At 45.7% G+C, this 22,592-nt stretch overlaps 1 protein-coding gene across 2 annotated transcripts in view; it reads left to right on the top strand.

Moving 5' to 3' along the window:
- CYFIP1 (cytoplasmic FMR1 interacting protein 1) overlaps positions 1-22,592 on the top strand; it is a 94,216-nt gene that overhangs the window by 39,957 nt on the left and 31,667 nt on the right. The window contains exons 10-17 of one of the 2 annotated variants that reach the window (XM_024747278.1): positions 430-518; positions 3,058-3,175; positions 10,265-10,387; positions 11,285-11,410; positions 17,866-18,032; positions 19,388-19,535; positions 20,715-20,868; positions 21,812-21,968. In XM_024747278.1, the coding sequence (XP_024603046.1) occupies positions 430-518; positions 3,058-3,175; positions 10,265-10,387; positions 11,285-11,410; positions 17,866-18,032; positions 19,388-19,535; positions 20,715-20,868; positions 21,812-21,968 (1,082 nt within the window). Of the gene's footprint in view, positions 1-426; positions 519-3,057; positions 3,176-10,264; positions 10,388-11,284; positions 11,411-17,865; positions 18,033-19,387; positions 19,536-20,714; positions 20,869-21,811; positions 21,969-22,592 lie in introns of both variants that reach the window. The other variant, XM_024747277.1, reaches the window with a different exon arrangement.

Below are 22,592 nucleotides of genomic sequence, written 5' to 3'. Positions count from 1 at the left end.
TTTTTTTTTTTTGCTGTACGCGGGCCTCTCACTGTTGTGGTCTCTCCCGTTGCGGAGCACAGACTCCGGACGCGCAGGCTCAGCGGCCGTGGCTCACGGGCCCAGACCCTCCGCGGCATGTGGGATCCTCCCGGACCGGGGCACAAACCCATGTACCCTGCATCGTCAGGCGGACTCCCGACCACTGTGCCACTAGGGAAGCCCTAATTTTAATATTTAATTGGTTTTATGAGAGTTGGTTTTTAACTTTTATTTTGTTCTTCTTAAAGTGAACGTAGAAGTTGTTTACAACTTTTTTGCAGTAAGTGATTTGCAGAGATAGCATTCAACCCACAGTAATTATTAGCATTATTCATTCTTCTTGCGATTGTATTTGGTGACTAAACATGTTTAATGACCCTGGGTTTTTTTATTCTTTGAATATAGCAGCTCCAGGTGGTTCCGCTGTTCGGGGACATGCAAATAGAACTGGCAAGATATATCAAGACCAGCGCCCACTATGAGGAAAATAAATCTCGGTAGGCAGAGTGAGCTGTCCAGTTAGAGCATTCTGCAGTGTTCTCACTGTGGTTCCTAAAACTCCACTTATCTATCCAGAGATGCCACCTTTGACATTTTCAACCACGTGGAACCGAATGCGTGATATGGTAGCCTTTTCCATGAGTGGATGTTTACATTTAAATTCATTTACAAATGCAATTTATTTCCTTAGTGGGATAGCCACATTTCAGATATTTAATAGTTAGGGTCTACTGTTTTGGTCAGCACAGATATAGAACTTTTCCATCATCCCAAAGAGTTCTGTTAGTGCTGGCCACAAGTACGGAAGTATAACCAAATGCTCTGGGTGTTTATAAAAGCTTAACAGCAGCCTGCTGGGGAGCGGCTGGATATTCACGTGTAACTTACAGAGGGTACAGAGCTATCACCCAAGGGCCCAACCAGGCCAGGCCCAAGGTCTCTGTGGTTGAGAATGGTCTTTACAGTTTTAAAGAGTTTTTTTTAAGATGATGGCTCTATGGCTGATGTGTGACAGAGACCGTGTAGCCCCCAAATCCTAAAGCATTTGCTTTCTGGACCTGTCCTGAGAAAGATGGCCAATCCCTGTCGTAAAGCATCTGCAGCTTACAGCTAGAAATGATAATAAATACACAGTACTTTTTATTGTAGCTTCCACATATCCACTTGAGTTTCATAGGGTGCTTTAGTTGACTTTTGCCAAACACGTGGTCTCCGTTCAGCCATGGTTTTGAAAAATACAGTTGCACCTCAGTCTGGCTAGTCAAAGATAAACAGTCTTTTTCTGTGAAGACCAAATTGTAAACACGTTAGGCCTTTCTGGCCACATGTGTCACATACTCTTTTTTGTTGTTGTTTTTAAATGACTCTTTAAAACTGTAAAAACTGTTTTGTATGGCTCTATGGCCATGCAAAAGGTGCTCGCATTGGGCCCACGTTGTATGTAGTTTGCCAGCCTCTGTGCCAGCTTGTTTCCTAACACATCTGCCATTAAATCTGATATGTGATCACCTTCCTATAAATTACATTCACTAATCTCTCTTCACTTCATCATCAACTTGAGCTCTCATTTGGAGGGTGTGCTGATTTCCATGGTATAAATGGAAATGCCTGAGTTTAAGTTAACAATGTACAACTCACCTCCTACCCTAACAAACACAGTCAGATCCAGATCATACGTCATTGTAAAATCAGTAAGAGAATCAGGAAACAAGGAGTTTTGCATACTTTCTTTATTTTTAATATGCTCTGTTTTAAGTCGATGGCCATTATTACCAATTAGATGCTGTGTTTCACAGCCGCCAAGGCAGGTGCCTGAGCGTGCAACAATCAGCTCCAAGAGCTCAGCCCAATGGCGTAGCACCTTTGGCCACAGGGGGTGGGCGCAGAGTGGGCAGATGTTGGCATCGGGCTCTGGGCTCCATGCCTCTCCTGAGGTGGACATGCTGTCTGGGGCCTGCAGGGGAGGCCAGTGTGTTTAAGGTGGACCCTGGCAGAAGGCCTGGGCCTTGTGTGCTTACTGCACACTCAGGGAGCTGCCTTTGCTCATGCCGTAATCACGTAATCCTGTAGTAAAATCAGAAAGTTAAAAAGTGATGCTGCTTGAGATAGTGTACTGATCACCTTGAAAACTCGTAATCTGAATCCTTTCCTTCTAGCAAAGGGGACCAACTTGTTAAAACATGGTGTGAGTTGGTGCTGAGTGTGAGGGAACCAAGGGAACTGCTCTGAGCCCAAAGCAAGGCCCATGCTTTCTGCCCAAGAAGTCCAACAGATTTAAATTTTTTTTTTTTTTTGCGGTACGCGGGCCTCTCGCCGCTGTGGCCTCTCCCGTCGCGGAGCACAGGCTCCGGACGCGCAGGCCCAGCGGCCACGGCTCACGGGCCCAGCCGCTCCACGGCACGTGGGATCCTCCTGGACTGGGGCACGAGCCCACGTCCCCCGCATCGGCAGGCGGACTCCCAACCACTGCGCCGCCAGGGAAGCCCAGGTTTAATTCTTGACACACATTTTCCCACCACATTGGCTGTATCCGTTTGCTGCTGAAATGGTGTGTTGTGTACGTGTGTTAGCTATAGCAACACTGTCTAATTTCCAAGTTTCAACTCTCTAATTAAGGATAACTTTTGTCCCTGAGTCCTTGGCTGACTTGTTTTATACTATAGCTATGTTTTCATATGTGAGTAATAAGGAAATATTAGTTCCTGCCTACTCTGCAGTAATCTGTCAAGGGGCCCTGCAAGGGTGTTGCAGTGTCCTGACTTCAGCAACACCTCTCAGCTTTGTGGAAAGTAGTTTGCCGATTAAGGAGAAATTACGGTTCCTTTTCCAGAATACAGACGTGAGAAGGTAGGACGCAGCTCTGACACAGGGAGATGAGGCAGGCCTGGCTCTGTTTCCATGCAGAGAATTCCACGTTTCCTCTGCACCTCTACCTCTTGGCTGCAGCGGGGCTCCCGGGGTGGTAGGTGGGCCTGCTGTGCATGTGCCCTCAGCCAGTCGCCTGTCAGGTAACGCATGCTTCCGCTTTACCACCAGATGGACGTGCACGTCCTCCAGCAGCAGCCCACAGTACAACATCTGCGAGCAGATGGTACAGATCCGGGAGGACCACATGCGCTTCATCTCGGAGCTGGCGCGCTATAGCAACAGCGAGGTGAGTGGCCTCTGCCTGCAAAGCGCACCTGGGGACATGGGGTCTGGTGTGGCCCTTGTATTCTCTGCGCCCAAATACTACCATTGATCGCTTTGAGAAACGTAGTTTAGCACTGCGTGCTTAAAAAGCACTGATAATAATGGATGAGGCAGGGCAAATATAATGGAGTTTGTTTGGATCTGTTCAGCTGTACAAGAAAGCATCTTCTTTTTTCAGAAAAACGTTAACACGGGGCTGAGGACTGAGGTGAGACCATGAATTAAGTGCATTTCCTAGTGTAGTTCCATGGTTCCAAGCTGCTAGGAGAGGGGTGGGGAGAGTGGAGGGCATCAGGAACAGAAGGGGTGGTTCTGACTTGCACCCCTTTCGTGTCTAGAGGGAGAAAGTGCAGGAGCCTCCGAGTCGGTGGGCAGATGCGTCGAGTGCCCAGAGGAGACCTGGAGTTGGGTGTTGGAGGAAGTGGGGTCTCTCGGCCGTGGGCCTTGTTAATTCCTTCCAGCTTTGCAGCTGGGCTCTCTGTGTCCTTGCTTGGGCCGGTCACGTCCCCCACACCTGCCCCAAGCCTGGCTCCAGGCCATTGCTGCTCGCGTGTGGGGTGGGTGGCACGGGGGTCTGAGTGAGGGGGAGCGGCAGCGGGAGTGTCGTTTCTCACGTGTTAGTGGACCAGGCACCGAGGTCAGGGTCAGGGCGGTGGTCAGTGGCGTGGGTGCTGCAGGTGGTCTAGAGGGACCCGGGGACTTGGGGCCACATACGCAGGTCTGGTTTCTGAGATCGCGGTACCTTGGGGTTCTCAGGAGGCCCATTACATTTGGGGGGAACAATCTGTTGGTCCTGCTCATTGCAGGACAATATGCACTCCATCCCTCACCCCCAAGCACTTGTCATCGTGTAACCAAGATGACTGAAAGACCGCCCCAATGCTTGGGGGACGTCGCCTCCTTGCGGACCCCAGGTGGGTGGCCGACTCCCCATGAGGAACATTAGCTCACCCCTCTGCGGAGGCCAGTGCAGCCCGAAGAGTAGAGGTGGGGGCCAGTCCCCAGGACTTCATGATTTAGTTGTAAACTGAGTTCCTGAGATGTTCTCAGACAACACAGAGAGCTGGCTTCTACCTTTCCAGATAGGAGCACTTGACAGCATGCATGGTTCCTGTGTGCCTTCTGGTGTCTGCTGTCGTGCCTTTATAATCAGATGATGGTTTGTTTTTTTTTTAAAAAGGGTGTATGCGTGTTTTTTTTTTTTTAAAGAAGATGTTGGGGGTAGGAGTTTATTAATTAATTAATTTATTGTTGCTGTGTTGGGTCTTCGTTTCTGTGGAAGGGCTTTCTCTAGTTGTGGCAAGCGGGGGCCACTCTTCATCACGGTGCACGGGCCTCTCACTATCGCAGCCTCTCTTGTTGTGGACCACAGGCTCCAGACGCGCAGGCTCAGTAGTTGTGGCTCATGGGCCCAGTTGCTCCGCGGCATGTGGCATCCTCCCAGACCAGGGCTCGAACCCGTGTCCCCTGCATTAGCAGGCAGATTCTCAACCACTGCGCCACCAGGGAAGCCCATAGATGATTAGATGATGATTTTAATAAGAGAAAAGAGATCGACCTTTAAAAGCTTTGCACAGTTTATTTTTAAACAGATTTATGAAGACATAATCAACATACCAGACAATTCTCTGATTTAAATTATACAATTCAAAGGTTTTTAGTCCATTTCTGAACATTTTCATCATCTTCCAGAGCAACTCTGCACCCATAGCAGTCACTCCCCATTCCCCTTCCTTCTAGCACGTGGCGATCTACTTTCTATCTATGGATTTGCCTACTGGACATTTTATATAAATGGAATCATAATATGTGTTCCTTGGTGACTGGCTTTTTTCATTTGACATAGTATTTTCAAGGTTCATCCATGTTATAGCATGTATCAATAATTTTATGGCTTATTTATAATATTTATAATAATTTTGTGGCTAAATAATACTCCACTGCTTGGACACACCACATTTTGTTTGTTTGTTCATCTGCTGTTGACTGATGGACAGTGGGTTACAAATAATGCTACTGTGAACATCCACATACAAGTGTTGTGTGGACATAAGGTTTCATTTCTCTTGGGTAGCTATCTAGGAATGGAATTGCTGAGTCTTATGGCACCTCTGTGTTGAACATTTTGAGGAACTGCCAGGCTGTTTTCAAGGCCGTTGCACTATGTTACACCCACCAGCAGTCTGTGAGTGTCTGATGTCCCCACATCCTTGCCAGCACTTGCTGCTGTCTGTTTTTTTGATTCTGGCCATCCTAGTGAATGCGAAGTGGTATCTGGTTGTGGTTTGGATTTGCATTTCCTTAATGACTAATGAAACTGAGTATCTTTTCATATGCTCATTGGCCAGTTTTTAAAAATGTCTCTTGAAGTCATTTGCCCATTTTAAAATTGGGTTATTTACCTTTTTTTTACCGTAGAGTTGTGTGAGTTCTTATATTCTATCCCTTATCTGTTATGTGATTTTCAAATATTTTCTCCTGTGTCTTTTTGCTGTCTTGATGGTGTCCTTTGAAGCACAATTTTTTATTTTATCTATTTTTTCTTTGGTTGTTTGTGCATTTGGTCATAATGAAGAAACCATTACCTAACCCAAGTCACAAAGATTTACCCCTTGTTTTCTTCTAAGAGATTTGTAGTTTTAGCTCTTATATTTAGATCTATGATCCATTTTAAGTTACTTTTTTTTTTTTTTTTTTTTTTTTTGCGGTATGCGGGCCTCTCACTGTTGTGGCCTCTCCCGTTGTGGAGCACAGGCTTCGGACGCGCAGGCTCAGCGGCCATGGCTTACGGGCCCAGCCACTCTGCGGCATGTGGGATCTTCCTGGACCGGGGCACGAACCCGTGTCCCCTGCATCGGCAGGCGGACTCTCAACCACTGTGCCACCAGGGAAGCCCTAAGTTACTTTTTTAATATGGTATAAGTTAAGGGTCCAACTTCATTCTTTTGTATGTGGATATACAGTTTTCCCAGTACTGTTTTGTTTTTTGTTTTTTTGCGGTACGCAGGCCTCTCACTGCTGTGTCCTCTCCCGTTGTGGAGCACAGGCTCCGGACGCGCAGGCTCAGTGGCCATGGCTCACGGGCCCAGCCGCTCCGTGGCACGTGGGGTCTTCCCAGACCGGTGCACAAACCCGTGTCCCCTGCATCGGCAGGCGGACTCTCAACCACTGTGCCACCAGGGAACCCCCCCAGTACTGTTTTTAAAATACCATTCTTTCCCCACTGAAGGCACCCTCAACAGAAGTCAACTGACTGTACACCTCCATATTCATTATAACATTATTTACAAGAGCCAAAGCAAAGAAACAGCCTAAGTGTCTATAGACAGATGAATGGATAAAGAAAATGTGGCATACAGAATGCAATGGAATATTATTCAGCCATACAAAAGAAGGAAATCCTGGGACTTTCCTGGTGGTCCAGTCGTTAAGACTTCGCCTTCCAATGACAGGGGTGCAGGTTCGATCCCTGGTCAGGGAGCTAAGATTCCACATGCCTCGTGGCCAAAAAAAAACCCAAACATAAAACAGAAGCAATATTGTAACAAATTCAATAAAGACTTTAAACATGGTCCACATCAAAAAAATCTTAAAAAGAACGAAATCCTGGCATTTGTGACAACATGGATGGACCTTAAAGGGCATTATACTAAGTGAAATAAGTCAGACAGAAAGACAAATACTATTTAATATCACTTTACGTGGAATCTAAAAAAAACCAAACTCACGGATACAGAGAACAGATTGGTGGGTGCCAGAGGCAAGAGGTGGGAGAAATGGGTGAAGATGGTCAAAAGGTACAAACTTTCAGTTATAAGATAAATAATTTCTGGGGATGTAATATACAGCATGGTGACTACAGTTTACAATACGGTATTGCATATTTGAAAATTCCTAGGAGAGTAAATCTTAGAAGTTCTCATCACAAGAAAAAAATTGTAGCCATGTGAGTTGGTGAATGTTAACTTACTGTATAATCATTTCACAAGATATGCGTATCAAATCAAATCCTTGTACACCTTAAACTAATACAAAGTTGTGTGTCAGTTATTTCTCAGTAAAACTGGGTGATGGGGGGAATCAATTGATTCTACTCCTGAGGCTTTATTTCTGCGCTCTCAGTTCTGTTCCATTGACCTTTTGTCGGTCCTTACGCCACTACCACACTGTCTTGATTTTATAGTTTTATAGTAAATCTTAAAACCAGATAATATAAGCCCTACAGCTTCGTTCTTCTTTTTAAAGATTGTTTTGTCATCTTTGTCAAGATTATTTGTGGATCCTTTGCATTTCCTTATGAATCTTAGGATCAACCTGTCAATTTCTACAGAATAAGGCATCTGGAATTTTAATAGGGATTGCACTGAATCTGTATATCAGTTTGGGGAGTATTGCCATCTTAACAAGATTGAGACCTCCAATCCATGAACATGGGGGATGTCTTTCCATTTGTTTAGTCCTTCTTTGATATCTTTCAAAAATGTTTTATCATTTTCAGAGTACAAGCTTTGTACTTATTCTGTTACATTTATTCCTAAGTGTTTTATTCCTTTTGATCCTATTGTAAATGGAGTTATCTTTTTAATTTTATTTTCAAGTTGTTTCTTTTGTCTAGAGGGTAAGGATTTGTACTGAGCAGGGCCAGCGGCTGGGTTTGAATAGTTCATGAGAATGTCAGTGCAGCTGTGCACAGACCCTGAGTCCTCAAGAGCCCCCAGATCTGTTCAGTTTCTAACAGTGACCAGAGCCAGGTTCTGGGTATAAATTTTGTTTGTTTGTTTGTTTTTCAATTTCTCCATTACGTACATTTTCAAGCATACAAAGGGAGAGACCAGTCCTGGCCCCTCAGGTGCCACGCTGAGCTTAATCACCTGCCCCTTTTCAATTATTCCTCCAACCCTGTGCCTCGGTCTGGGTAAGCTTGAAGCAATCCAAGATAACATAGCACTCTCTCTGAAAGTATTTCCCATGTGTCTCTATAAGATAAGGGCCCTTTTTAACATATAACCATAATACCATCCCACCTAAAAAACCAACAAATGTATTCCCTAATATTAAATAGTGGGTCATTGTTCAGATTTCCCGTTTGCTCATTATCATTAGTGGTGTATTTTTCCAGGTTTGTGTGCCTCAGGACCCAAATACGTTCCATACACTGCAGTTGGTTGACATGCCTGTCCCAACCATCTCCCTCATTCCCTCTGGTGTCATTTGCCATGATTTCTGTCGCCCTGTGTGTCCTGTACGCTGCTGGCTCAGGGCCCTGGTCATAGTCAGCTCCCACTGTCCCGGCCCATTTCGCCTCTCGGTGGCCATGCTGAGGGCTGCTGGGGGGTCCAGCTGACTCTCTGGGATGTGGACGGCTGCATCCCCTGCCCTGATGTGAGACTTCACCAGGCCTCAGCTTGGTGGTCCTCTCAGCTCCTTGCGCCTTCCAGAGCTGGATTCCTTTGCTTTATGCATCAGGTGTTAAAATAATTGATTCCCTAGCATATCTAAAGAAACAAACCAGCCTTTGGAGTACTGTTTTCTAGTCAGTCTACTTCAGTTTCCTTCTGCCTTTTTCTTTTTTCTCCCATGGTGAAAGTCCTCGTTCTTAAAGACTCCTGCTTTTTTTTTTTTTTTTTTGCGGTACACGGGCCTCTCACTGTTGTGGCCTCTCCCGTTGCGGAGCACAGGCTCCGGACGCGCAGGCTCAGCGGCCATGGCTCACGGGCCCAGCCCCTCCGCGGCATGTGGGATCTTCCTGGACCGGGGCACGAACCTGCATCCCCTGCATCGGCAGGCGGACTCTGAACCACTGCGCCACCAGGGAAGCCCTTCAGATTTATTTTGCAGATTTATTTTGCAGATTTATTTTGCAGTTAATTTTGTCCTTAGATTTCTTCCTCTAGGGATGTTACATCAAATCGTTATTTTTCAAAGTCACTGAAGTGGTTTGTTTTGTGTTGGTCTCAGCCTACAGATAGTGATGCCTGGACCTGTACTCCTCTTGGCAGTCCCCACAGACACCCCACCTCCAGCCCGCACCAGAGCCAGTGTTGTGGCTGGACTGGCCCTTGTGGTCCTCACGATTGCCACATACCCTCTGCAGTGACCATCAGGGAACTTTGAGAAAAACAAGTTTGATTACTCACACGTCCTAGAGGGTACACAGCACACCCAGAGCCCCAAAGCGAGGTCATAGGTAGAGAGGGAGGGAGCACAGACCTGGGGCTCTGCCTTTGTCAGGGCTGAGGGTGGGGTGCCTAGGGTTTCACGGGTTCACTGTTGGTGAATTTAAAACATAAGAGCAGGGCTGAAGGTGTGGGAGGGGAAAAGCCCTGTTGGCAGTTATCTAGGTCACCATGGGCTTTCTACAAGGGGAACTTCATGGGTAGGCTGGCTCTTTATCTACTTGGGTAGCTGGCAATATGTTTATTCAAGATGGATGTCTTTGAAATGGATGACTTGGCAATCAAAACCTTAATGTTAGGCACTTACACTACATGGTTCCTCTGTGTGGTCACAATGCCAATTCAGTCCTACACAGCTCAGTTCATTGTTTCATTTTGCGTTTGAGTTTGGGGGATTGCTTTTTCCCCCTAACTTAATTTTATATCATAATATATAAACTGTTTATGTGGTTCTAAAGTCAGGTCTGTCAGAGGAGGTATGTTCAGAGAAGTCTGCCTTCCTCTCTACCCTCTGCTTTCCTGGCCTGTAGATAAACATTCTTAAATCTAAGTTTTCATTATTTGATATAAGCAAATAAACATGTGAGCACGTTTTCCTTTATTAACTAAGTTAGAAACATGCTGTACGCATGTTTCAGGAAGGACCAGGTCTGCAAGCCCCTCCAGCGCAGGCTGTGGCGGCCTTTCTCTGTGTTTTGAGCTACGTGTGCCCGTCATGCGGGCTCTGCAGTTGCTCTGCCTTTTGATGCACTAAAGAGTCTTGTGCTCATATCATTTTCTACTTTGTGAGTGTGCATTTGGGGTAGGCTTCTAGATTGGGTTTGATACGTGGTTTCTTGGACGTTTGTGACTGCTTGATGCTCTGTCTTCTCTAGGTGGTCACAGGCTCAGGCCGCCAGGAGGCTCAGAAGACGGATGCTGAGTACCGGAAGCTCTTCGACCTGGCGCTGCAGGGCTTGCAGCTGCTGTCCCAGTGGAGTGCTCACGTGATGGAAGTGGTGGGCACTCTCACTTTTATTTGGAAATGCACCCCCTACTTGGTTAGAAGTGCTTTTCTTCCCAAACTTGACTAAATTATATTTTTTCTGCATTAACTTTGGTCTTTGGATCGAGAACAAATTGGCTTTTTATCTTTGGCGCTAGAAATAAGAGTATATATTAATTTAAATGTTTCTAAGACGGCTCAATGCACACTTCATTTGCATACATTACAAATAAAGGGCCTTATCTTTTAAAACATTGATAGGATTAAATTTGTGTTGTTATGATGATTTTTAATGCTCATTTCTTTTAAACAGCACTCTCTGTGTATTTCTAGCCGTCAGTTTCTTTTCTTTAGGATTAGTAAAGTGGTTTCTGATGCATAGAAAGATTTGGATACCCATAAGTCATAGAGGATTTTCCCCTTTGTTGTTTAATTTGCTCAGATAAGGATGATTATATTTGGATGGGTACCTGATTGTTTGAAAGGCTGATTCTTTTAGAAATGGTGATGAAACGCTTATAGTCTTAGATATTCCACATAAAATATCCAGGCCTTTTTACCTGATGTATGTCTTAAGTTTCTGATGTATTAACTTGAACCTGAAGTCACATTGCCAGAATATTTTGCAGTTTTATGGAGATGGACTATGTGTACGTGTGTCAGGTGTCTGTGTGTGTGTGCACGTGTAGCGTGCATGTGCCCATGTGTGCATGTATAGTATGCATGTGTGTGCGAGCACACATGCCGCTGTGTGACTTTCAGACTCAGTGAACGATAGAAGGCTGACCTTTGGTAGCTTTGGTGATGGTCCTGTGAGTCAGACCAGCAGTTAAGCACTTCGCATTCAGTGTGGCTGTCTCCCCTCTTTTTTTTTTTTTTTTTTTGTCTCCCCTCTTTTTGACCACACCAGTATTCGTGGAAACTTGTACACCCAACGGACAAGTACTCCAACAAGGACTGCCCTGACAACGCCGAGGAGTATGAACGTGCCACCCGCTACAACTACACCAGCGAGGAGAAGTTCGCCCTGGTGGAGGTGTGCTTTGCTTTCTCTTCCTTCTTTGACTCTGGCCTGAAACTGTCTTCCCTTTACAAAGCAAAGGCAAAAACATGAATGAACTGCTTATCTGATGTCATTGTATCTGTGTAGGGCGGCCCTTTGCATCTGTCACAGTTGTCAAAACAGAGAGTAAAATAGGTTGTGAGTTCCCGGTCTCTGCGTGGACACTCCCCTGGGGCAGTCGGGGTGTGTTCTGAGTGAGAGCCTGGGAGCTGCAGCAGCTTCTTATGGCCACACACAAGAGGAGTGAGCCAGGACCTGGGTGTCTGAGGGAGAAGAGCCCCTTTCACAGCTGTGTGGTCCCCAGCTCTGCACTGTCATTAGGACCCTTTGGATGAATAGTTCTTAATTGCTCTGCCATCCAGTGTTTGGATGTAGATTTTGTAGCTGTACATTTCCTGCCTTATTTAAGGAATCTTTGCATACCCCAAGGTCATGAAGATGTCTCCTATGTTGTCTTCTGGATGTCTTATTCTGCTTTCACATTTGGATCTGAAATGTTCCCACCAACCCTCCCAACTGCTCTTCTTGCCGCCTCTGTTGTGAGTCAGGTGACCATACCTGGGCAGGTGTGTTTCTGCTCATGTTCTAATCCATTGGTCAGTTTGTCTATCCTTTCCTAACACCCCTCTGTGTTAATTACAATAGTTCATCGTTTGTCTGGTAAAGCAGGTCTTTCTGTCTTCAAGAGTTCCTTAGCTATTCTTGCTCTCTGTATTTTCATAAACATTTTAGAATCACCTTTCCATGTCCCAGTGAAACCTATTAGAATTTTTTATGAGGATATGAATAAACCTATAGATCATTTTAGGAAGAATTGACAAATTTGTAAAATTAAGTCTTTTATGAATCTGGTATGTCCCTCCATTTGTTAAGATTCTCTAAGATCTCTTTTCATCTGTAAAACTTTTTCACACCTTTTGTTGGCTTTATTTCTAGATATTTGATATTTGATGGTGTATTTTAATTTTTTTCTAAATGGTTATCACTGATGTTTAAAATCAAAATTACTTTTTGTATTTTCCTCGTATCTACCAACTTGTCTAAACTCACTTATTAATTGTAATAAATTACCCATATATTCTTTTGGATTTTCTACTTACATAATCATGTCATCTGGAAATGATGACAGTTTTATTTCTCCCCCTTCTATTTTTTTTTTTTTAAATCACACTGGGTAGGATCCCTACTCATTAAATAGAAGGAGGCTCCAGGCATCTTTGTCTTGTTTCTCATCTCAAAGGGAAAGCTTTCAACATCTCACCGTATGATACATTTGCTGTAGGTTCCTTATAGCCACCCTTCCTCAGATCAGAAAAGTGGCCTTCTATTCCTTGTTTGCTAAGAGATTTTATCATGGATTTTATATTAGTTTTATAAAACACTTCTGCATCCGTTGAGATAGTTTTATGACTTTTTATTCCATTAATGTGCTAGATTTACACTGATAGGATTTTTTGGATCCGGTTTGATGTTAAGCTACCCTTGCATTCCTGGTTTAAACTCAACTTGATCATGATATATTATCCTCTTTATATATTGCTGGATATAAGTTGTTAATATTTTGATTTGGATTTTTGCATCAAGGCTCATGAGTAAGAGTGGCTTTTGATAATACTTTTTTCTTTCAGTGTTTCATTTTAGAATACTTTTAGATTTACAGAAAAATTGCAAAGGTAGTACAGTGAATTCCCATATACCCCTCACCCATTTTCACTTATTACTAACATCTTACATTCGTATTGTTACATTTTTAATAAGCCAGTATCAATACATTATTATTAGCTAAAGCCCTTGCTTTATTCATATTTCCTCACTTTTCTATAACGTTCTTCCTCTGATCCAGGATCCTACATCACATATAGTCATCATGTGTCCTTTGGCTCTTCTAGATCACGACAGTGTCTCAGACTTTCCTTGTTTGTGATGACCTTGACGGTTTTGAGGAGTGCTAGTCAGGTGTTTTTAGAATGTCCCTCAATTGGAATTTATCTGATTTTTTTTTTTTTTTTGCGGTACACGGGCCTCTCACTGTTGTGACCTCTCCCGTTGCGGAGCACAGGCTCCGGACGCACAGGCTCAGCGGCCATGGCTCACTGGCCCAGCCGCTCCGCGGCATGTGGGATCCTCCCGAACCGGGGCACGAACCCGTGTCCCCTGCATCGGCAGGCGGACTCTCAACCACTCTGCCACCAGGGAAGCCCTATCTGATGTTTTTTTGTTGATTAGACTGGGGTTGTAGCTTTTACGAAGGAGGACCACAGAGCTGTTTTCATCACCTCACATCAGAGGACCATGCTGTCACTGGTTCATCAGTGCTGCTGTTGCCCTTGGTCACCTGGCTGCGGTTACCCACACCGGCCATCGCCCTTTCATAGGGCACTTTGGGGGAGGAAGTCACTGTGCTTAGCCCACACCTGAGGAGTGGGTCACATTGCTTTTTTATTACCTTCCACTCTAGTTTTTGGATGCTGGCTTTGTAAAATGGCTCACAGCACTTCCTTCTTTTCTGTTGTCTGTAGTGGTTTGTGTAAGATGTTATTTTTTCCCTTAAATGTTTTCTAGCATTTATTGGTGAAGCTTTTCCTTTATGGGATGGTTTTTGAAACTTTCAATGTCTTTGCTATATGTAGGGGTATTCAGATTTTCTGTTTCTTCTTGTATCAGTTTTGGTAAGTTATATTTTCAAAGGTTTTCTAAGAATCTTTCTAAATTTTCTAATTTTTGACACGGTTTTTTTTAGTAAGTTCTCATCTTATTGGTAACAGCTTTTTCCCCCCGCATACCATACAGTTCACCCATTTAAGGTGTAAAATCCAGTGCTCCGGGGATACCTATTCACAGAATTGTGCAATCACAATCAAATTTGGAACATTTTTGTCTCCCGAAAAACGAACCCATTAGTAGTCACCCCCCACCCCCATTCTCCCCTTTCTTCATCCCGCGGCAGCTACCCATCTACCGTCTGACTCTGTAGATTTGCTTATTCTGGGCATTTCATACAATACGTGGCTGTGATTGGCTTCGTTCACTTAACATAATATTTTCAAGGTTCACACATGTATCAGTATTTCGTTCTTTTCATTGCCAAATCATATTCCATTGAATGTATATATCACATTTTATTTATCCATATTAGCTGATGGATACTTGGATTGTTTTAGTTTTTCACTTTTGAGTAATGCTGCTGTGAACTTTTGTGTATAGATTTTTGTGTGGACTTGTTTTCGTTCCTTCTGGTGATACGCCTAGGAGTAGAATTGCTGGGTCATATGGTATCTCTGTGTTTAACATTTTGAGAAACTACCAGATGGTTTGCAAAGTGGTAGCACTACATTCCTACCAGCAGTGCTAGAGGGTCCCACTTTCTCCAGCTCCTTGCCAACTCCTGATATCTGTCTTTTGATTCCAGCTATCCTACTAGATATGAAGTAGTATCTCATTGTGGTTTTGATTTGCATTTTTATAACAACTAATGCTGTTGAGCATATTTTCTGTGCTTATTGATAGTTTGTATATCTTTGGAGAAATGTCTGTTCACATCCTTTGCCCATTTTTTAATTGAATTAGTTGTCTTTTTATTATTGCGTTCTCTATATATTCTAGATACCAGTTCTTATCAGACATACGATTTGCAGTATTTTCTCCCATTAACTTTTTACTTTCTTCATGGGATCTTTTGAAGCATAAAAGTCTTTAATTTTGATAAAGTTCAGTTTTTCAATTTTTCCTTTGGTTACTTGTGCTTTACTGCCTAACCTAAGTCACAAAGATTTATTCCTGTGTTTTGCCTCATATATTTGAGGTGTGATCCATTTTGAGTTAATTTTTTTATGGTGTGAGGTAGGGTCTTCTGTCAGGGGTTCCCAAGACCACCCTCAGGCTAGATTTGCTAGAAGGACTCACAGGACTAAGTAGCTGTTCTATTCAAGGTAATGATTTATTACAGCAAAAGGACACAAATTAAAATCTGCAAAGGGAAAAGACACCTGGGTGAAGTCCAGGAGAAACCAGGTGCAAATTCCAGTGTCCCCCTCCTATGGGAGCTGCAGGGGATGTGCTTAATTCTCCTGGCAGTGATGGGTGATAACAGATGCAAAGTGCTGCCAACCAGGGAAGCTCACCTGAGCCTTGGTGTCCAGGAATTTTATTGAGGGTCAGTAATGTAGGCATGTAGCACATGCACGATTGACCTCAGCTACTCAGACTCCAGATCCAGAGCAAAAACAGCTGTTTGCTATAAATCACATTGTTAGCATAAAATATCTGGTGAAACTGCTATTGCAATGGCCCAAAGCCTCAGGCACACAGACATTCTTCAGGCTGAGTATTCCAGTGGCTCAGAGTTGGTTCCTAGGAGCCAACCAAGGGCCAGACCTTTCCTGGGAATGTGCAGGGTTTGGTCATCCCAGGCCTGCTGAGATGACCCTTTCCTACACAGGAGTCCAGCTTCATTCTTTTGCATGTGGATATTCAGTTGTACCAATACTGTTTGTTGAAAAGATAATATTAACCCATTGAATTATTTTCACACCCTTTTTGAAAATTAATTGACTATAAATGTGAGGGTTTATTTCTGGACTCTTAATTCTGTTCCACTGATCTGTATGTTTATCCTATTCCAGTATAGTCTCATAATCTCTTAATATTTGTAAATCGTGTGGTAGTGTCCCCTCTTTATTTGTAATGCTTGTAATTCATGCCTTATCTGTTTGTTTTTTCTTGATCAGTCTTGCTGAGCATTTGTTTGTTTGTTTATAAAACAGCTTTATCTTAGTTGATCACCCTCTATTATATGCTTGTTTTCTATTTCATTAATTTTTGCTTTTAGATATTCATTTCCCTCTACTTTTGGAGGGGGTTATTTTGTTTTACCTTTTTATAAATTGGTGATCAGTATTAGGTTATTATCTTTAGGCTTTTTTGTTTTCTAATATATGCATCCAAAGTTCCAAATTTACCTTTCAGCACACCTTTTCCTACATCCCATAAGTCTGAATATATAGTAATTTCATTTTCATTCAGATTACTGTGAATTTCAATTCAATTCAACTTCAGTTGGTTCCCGGACCAGGGCACGAACCCACGTCCCCTGCATCGGCAGGCGGACTCTCAACCACTGCGCCACCAGGGAAGCCCGAATTTGCTGTTTTAAATAGAAGAGTTCCCTTTTTTTTCTCATTAGAAAAGCAACCCAGATTCATCATATAAATCCTCAAAGCAAACAGAGAAAACACACATGTGAGATGAGGACAGGATCATGTCTCTGATGCCATTACAAAAATGAACTTTAAGCAGTTCAGTGCATTTTCTTCTGACCTTTTTATGCATATTAATTCACTGTGCCATTATTGTTTAACACAGGGGTCCCCAACCCCCTGGCCACACAGCAGGAGGTGAGCGGCAGGCGAGCGAGCGAAGCTTCATCTATTTACGGCCTCTCCCCATCGCTCGCGTTACTGCCTGAGCTCTGCTTCCTGTCAGATCAGCGGCGGCATTAGATTCTCATAGGAGCGCGGACCCTACTGTGAACTGCGCACGCGAGGGATCTAGGTTGTGCGCTCATTATGAGAATCTAATGCCTGGTGATCTGAGGTAGAGCCGAGGCAGTGATGCTAGCACTGGGGAGCGGCTGCAAATACAGATTATCATTAGCAGAGAGGTTTGACTGCACAGAGACCATAATCAATCAATTGCTTGCAGACACGTATCAAAACCCTATCAGTGAGTGGCAAGTGACAATTAAGCTGCATCTTACGGAGTAGACTGGACATAAGCAACACAGTTCGGGTATCACTGTCTCCCATCACCCCCATATGGGACCATCTAGTTGCAGGGAAACAAGCTCAGGGCTCCCACTGATTCCGCATTATGGTGAGTTGTATAATTATTTCATTATATAGTACAATGTAATAATAACAGAAATAAAGAGCACAATAGATGTAACGCACCTGAATCATCCCAGAACCTTCCCCCCACCCCATCCTCAGAAAAACTGTCTTCCACGACCCCGGTCCCTGGTGCCAAAAAGGTTGGGGACCGCTGGTTTAAAGATGGGATTTGGGTTACAAGCTTGTAACTTCTTTCTTCCTGTCCAGATAATAACAAATTTGCTTTCCCGAATCTTCTTCTGTTTTGTTGGAGTCTTTCACGGAGAGATGCACCCTAAGACATTCAGCAGTATTTTGAGTCAGTCCCCAAATCCCCATGTTGCCTCCAGGCCAAGCAGATCTGTCCCTGCCCTCGAGGCGCTCATGGTCTGATGGGGTCAGACCTAGGAACAGGGACAGCTGCAGGTGCAGAGCAGAAACACAGGAGGCCAGGGAGAGGCCCGGTGCTTGGGGGAGGCAGTCGCCTGGCATGTGTCAGGCCCATGGAGCTCAGCTGTGACCCTCCAGCACACTGAAGATCGTGTGTCCGTGCCCCTTCAGGTGATCGCCATGATCAAAGGCTTGCAGGTGCTGATGGGCAGGATGGAGAGCGTGTTCAACCATGCCATCCGCCACACTGTCTACGCCGCGCTGCAGGACTTCTCCCAGGTCACCCTCAGGGAGCCGCTCAGGCAGGCCATCAAGAAGAAGAAAAACGTCATCCAGAGGTCAGCACTGCTGCACACACTCCCTGCACGGTCATCCAAAACTGAAGGATCAGCTTAGGCTTGAACAGCTGTAGAGTTAACATTTTCAAAAAGTGCATTTATATTCAACCTCCAGGCACCCTTTGGGTGAATTTCCTCTAAATGTAATGCAGTGGGTCCAATTATTAACCTGAGCAACCCACAATAAATCAACTACAGAAGGTCCAGGCAGTCTGGAGACCCAGGGACAAGGGTGTGCTTATCTGGGGCCTGGGAGTGTCTCAAAATCTGTCTGGCAGTTCTGTTCACCAGGCCTGTAGGGACACACAACCCAGAATCTCATCTCCCATTTCTTCAGTATTTTTGCTTCTGTTCCTTCTCGCCTGTCTTACAAATGAGTCAAAAACTATTGCATTGGCCAAAAAGTTTGTTCAGGTTCCTCCGTAAGAGGCTACAGAAAAACCCGAACGAACTTTCTGGCCAACCCAGTACATACATATTGCAGAGTTCCTGTAGCAATCTTGAGCTAGTTTTCTATGAATATTTAGCCTTTTAGATAAAGTTTTCTTTCAGAGACATGTACCTAAAATGAAGCTCACAGGGGCTCACACATGTACTGATTTCATTTTGTTGCTTTATATAATTGTCACCTGGTATGGTATGACTTTCGCATTAATAAGATCTTACACTGTGAGGTTTCCCAGTTTTTGTTCTCTCTCCTGGAGGGCTTAGTAAAGGTTTTCATATTTTCAGTAGTGCCTCGGTTTTGCTCACGCTTACTGTGATGGAGCCTCACCACGTGGGAAGTGTGCAGCTAGCCTTAGAGTAACTCTGGATTTAGCTAGAGCTTTCCCCGTGAGGTGATTAGGATGGGCGTGTGGGTGTGGCGTCTGCCCTGAGGGTGGCGCTGTGGAAGACTCCGAATGGTGGAGCCCTGTTGGGAGTGGGGGCATCCCGATGTCCAAGTGAGTTGGGGACATGGGCAAAGTCCCCAGTATTGTGCTGGTGACTTCAAATTCAAGTTAGAAAATGGGGTGACTCGCAGGGAGGTTGAGTTTCAGCTCTGGGTGATGTTTGGGGTCTGTCCTCTTGCTGCCCTGAGTATGTCTCAGTGTTTAGGAAATAAAACATCACGTCTGGGCTAATTGATGCAAAATGCAACTACATTAGATCCTCTGAGGGTAGTAATGTCCCCAAGAAAACGATCTATTTTTAAAGTTTCACATTGAACTGGTCCATTACCACGTCTCCCCCCTGCCTCCGGAGGGATTCACGTGTGAGAGTTGTCTGTGTGAGAGGCGAAGCGATGCTGTGACTGTAAAGGTGCCGAGCCTGTCAGCACTGCATCTGCCCTGACAGCTTGACGGGCGGTTTAGTGTCCTGCAGGCCATCAGGAAGACCGTGTGTGACTGGGAGACAGGGCACGAGCCCTTCAACGACCCGGCCCTGCGGGGCGAGAAGGACCCCAAGAGCGGCTTTGACATTAAAGTGCCACGGCGCGCCGTGGGACCCTCTAGCACCCAGGTTCTTGTTCCCCGATCCCCTGTCGCTGCCTGTTCCCCTGAGTGGGCTGACCCTGAGCTGGGGGGTGGTAGGGGGGCTGGGAGTGAAATGACCCCACCGCTGTCTGCTTGGGCAGATAAAGTACTGCCTGTGTCTTTTTTGCTCCTTTATTCCTTGCCCAAGTGACTCTGGGGTGCAGACACCCTGTGATTCTTGGGTTTGGTTATTTGCATGCAGAACTTTGACTGCATCAACTCCTATCCCAAAAATGTGGGTGAAAGTCTGTGTGTCTGTATTTATGCTGTGTTGCTTGGTGGGTGTTTAAATGTATGGTTATAATTTTTATGTTGGCTCTAAAAATGATCATTCCTAAAGATAAAATTTTTGGAAATTTAAAAACATAGCTTTGGTGTGTCTGTGGTCTTCAGCTACCTCTACTGTACCCTCTCCTGGCATACTCAGCTCCCTCCTGTCCCCAGGCAGCTTTTCTCTGACCCTCATACCTGATTTACTATGCCCTTTGGCTTTTCCCCTCCTGTTTTGGGACTTTGTACTTCTTACTCATCATCTCTGTGTTGGGGGCTTCTAGAATCGCTTCTGTCAGTCTTTCAGAGAATTACCAGCAGAGCATGTTGCTGACTGTGTATGAAACCTCTGGGGTACCTGGAAGGAAGTCATTGCTGCCCAGGGAGGGTGCCGTCCGGGGTCTGTCTGTCCCCTGTCTGCCAGCACGCTGGCGCCCTCCTCACTCGTCCGCGTGTCTGTCCCTGCCCTGTGCTGCGTGTGACTAACGCTGTCTCCGCTCTCCCGTCTGTCCGTGTCTAGCTCTACCTGGTGCGCACCATGGCGGAGTCCTTGAGCTCTGCTGAGCTGCTCAGGCAGCTCAAGTCTGTGGGCACGGAAAGGCTCTTGCATGTGGTTAACGCGTTTCTGAGGCAGTCCTACACCTATCCGCCTCTATTAACCTTTGGTGGTAAGACATTGTTTGTTTTTCTTGTTGGTATTTACGGCCCAAGGCAAAGGGTTCTGCTCCAAGTTCTTTGTCCCAAGCAGCAGCGACTTGGCCTCGTGGATGGGCACCACCCCTGCGAGCCGGCACGGTGTCCACGGGGCAGTCCCCCTCATGGTTTATCTGCGTTTGTCGTAACTAATGTGCCATGTATATTTTCTCCCCCACAAATGTTTCCTTGGATAATGCAGCTTTACATGGTGAGAACCATGCTAGAGTCCCTCATTGCAGACAAAAGTGGTTCCAAGAAAACCTTGAGAAGTAGCCTCGAGGGGCCCACCATATTGGACATAGAAAAATTTCATCGCGAGTCATTCTTCTACACCCACTTGATAAATTTCAGTGGTAAGAGCTACTGCTGACCAGCGTCCAGCCCAGCATGTTCTAACACCACTAACACCATCTAGAACGCTTCCGCCTGCCTGGTCGCCCCTGCTGTGGTCCCTTCACGCACCCAGGCAGTGACACAAGTTGCCACCCTCGTGACATTCCCTCACCTGTTGCTTTAAATGCACGGCCGGCTGGGGGTTCCCTCCATGTGGCATGGCCCTTAGAAGGGTGAGGCCTGTGGGCCCGGGGCTGGCCCAGTGACCTGGACGCAAAGTCTCTGTAACCTGAACTGGGTCAGCAACACAGGCCGATGTGACTGTCACCTGGCTCGAGACGCAGGTGGTGATAAGTATCAGAAGCCACCCACGACTGCAATGTGTGGAAGGTGGCAGGTGACCTGACGTGCACAGCCCGTCCTAGGGTGACCGGGGCACGTGTGGATGCCCTTTGTCATCGTGGAGCCGTCCACGTTTATTTCTGTGCTGCAGCCATTATCCAGGGTGGGAGGCCTCTATCTTGGCTGCAAGTGCTGCAGGTTTAGAGTAATAGTAAGGCTTTTGTTTTTCTCTTCATAAAAGGATGGAAACTTTTTTTTTTCAATCTATTTTGCATTAGATAGACCTGCACCAAGTGTGCCCGTAATGCTGTGTCTGTATCCCGTATAAAATAAATCCCACCAGAAGGTGTGCAGTGTTGACCAGCTCCCGTTGGTGGGCGGTGGTGTCCGTGCTGGGCCCGTGGGGCTGGATGCTGACTCTGCTCTGTTTGTGAGTGAGAATCAGCACGTCCAGGTGGCTTTGCCTGTGGCCACACTGTGCAGGGCACACGTGACCCCTCCCTGCTCACGTGCACTGTCCGCAGCTCAGGGCTGAGAGCCTGGCACGCGCCCCCTCGCATTGTCCTGTGCAGTCTTCTCTGCTTGCGGAATATTAACGTGGTGTTATTTGAATTCCTTAAGAGACGCTCCAGCAGTGCTGTGACCTTTCGCAGTTGTGGTTCCGAGAGTTCTTCCTGGAGCTGACCATGGGCAGGAGGATCCAGTTCCCCATCGAGATGTCCATGCCCTGGATCCTGACAGACCACATCCTGGAGACCAAGGAAGCGTCGATGATGGAGTGAGTGTCCTGGAAGCCTGTCCCAGCCTCCTGTCTGTGTGATTGAGGCCCTTGGTGGCATTTGGGAGCCGGGAGGTGGGGGAGGGGTGACTGTTCTCAGCACTTCATTTGAGGTCGTAATTCTTTTTTTTTTTTTTTTTTTAATTTATTTATTTTTGGCTACGTTGGGTCTCCGTCACTGTGCGTGGGCTTTCTCTAGTTGTGACGAGCGGGGTCTACTCTTCGTTGCGGTGCGGTGGCTTCTCTTGTTGCAGAGTGCGGGCTCTAGGCGCGTGGGCTTCAGTAGTTGTGGCGTGTGGGCTCAGTAGTTGTGGCGTGTGGGCTCAGTAGTTGTGGTTCGTGGGCTCAGTAGTTGTGGCTCGTGGGCTCAGTAGTTGTGGCTCGTGGGCTCTAGAGCGCAGGCTTAGTAGTTGCAGCACACGGGCTTAGTTGCTCTGTGGCACGTGGGATCTTCCCGGACCAGGGATTGAACCCGTGTCCCCTGCATTGGCAGGTGGATTCTTAACCGCTGTGCCACCAGGGAAGTCCCTGAAGTCGTAATTCTTGGGGTAAGACTTCAGATATCAATACAAGGAACAGGTGTCTTGGCTTCAGACTGGAATCCAGAGCTGAGGCAGTAGAGCT

The sequence above is a fragment of the Neophocaena asiaeorientalis genome, unplaced genomic scaffold (genome assembly GCF_003031525.2).
Source record: "Neophocaena asiaeorientalis asiaeorientalis breed wild unplaced genomic scaffold, Neophocaena_asiaeorientalis_V1.1 scaffold236, whole genome shotgun sequence".
NCBI lineage: Eukaryota > Metazoa > Chordata > Mammalia > Artiodactyla > Phocoenidae > Neophocaena > Neophocaena asiaeorientalis.
This window is presented reverse-complemented; position numbering and strand designations above follow the sequence as displayed.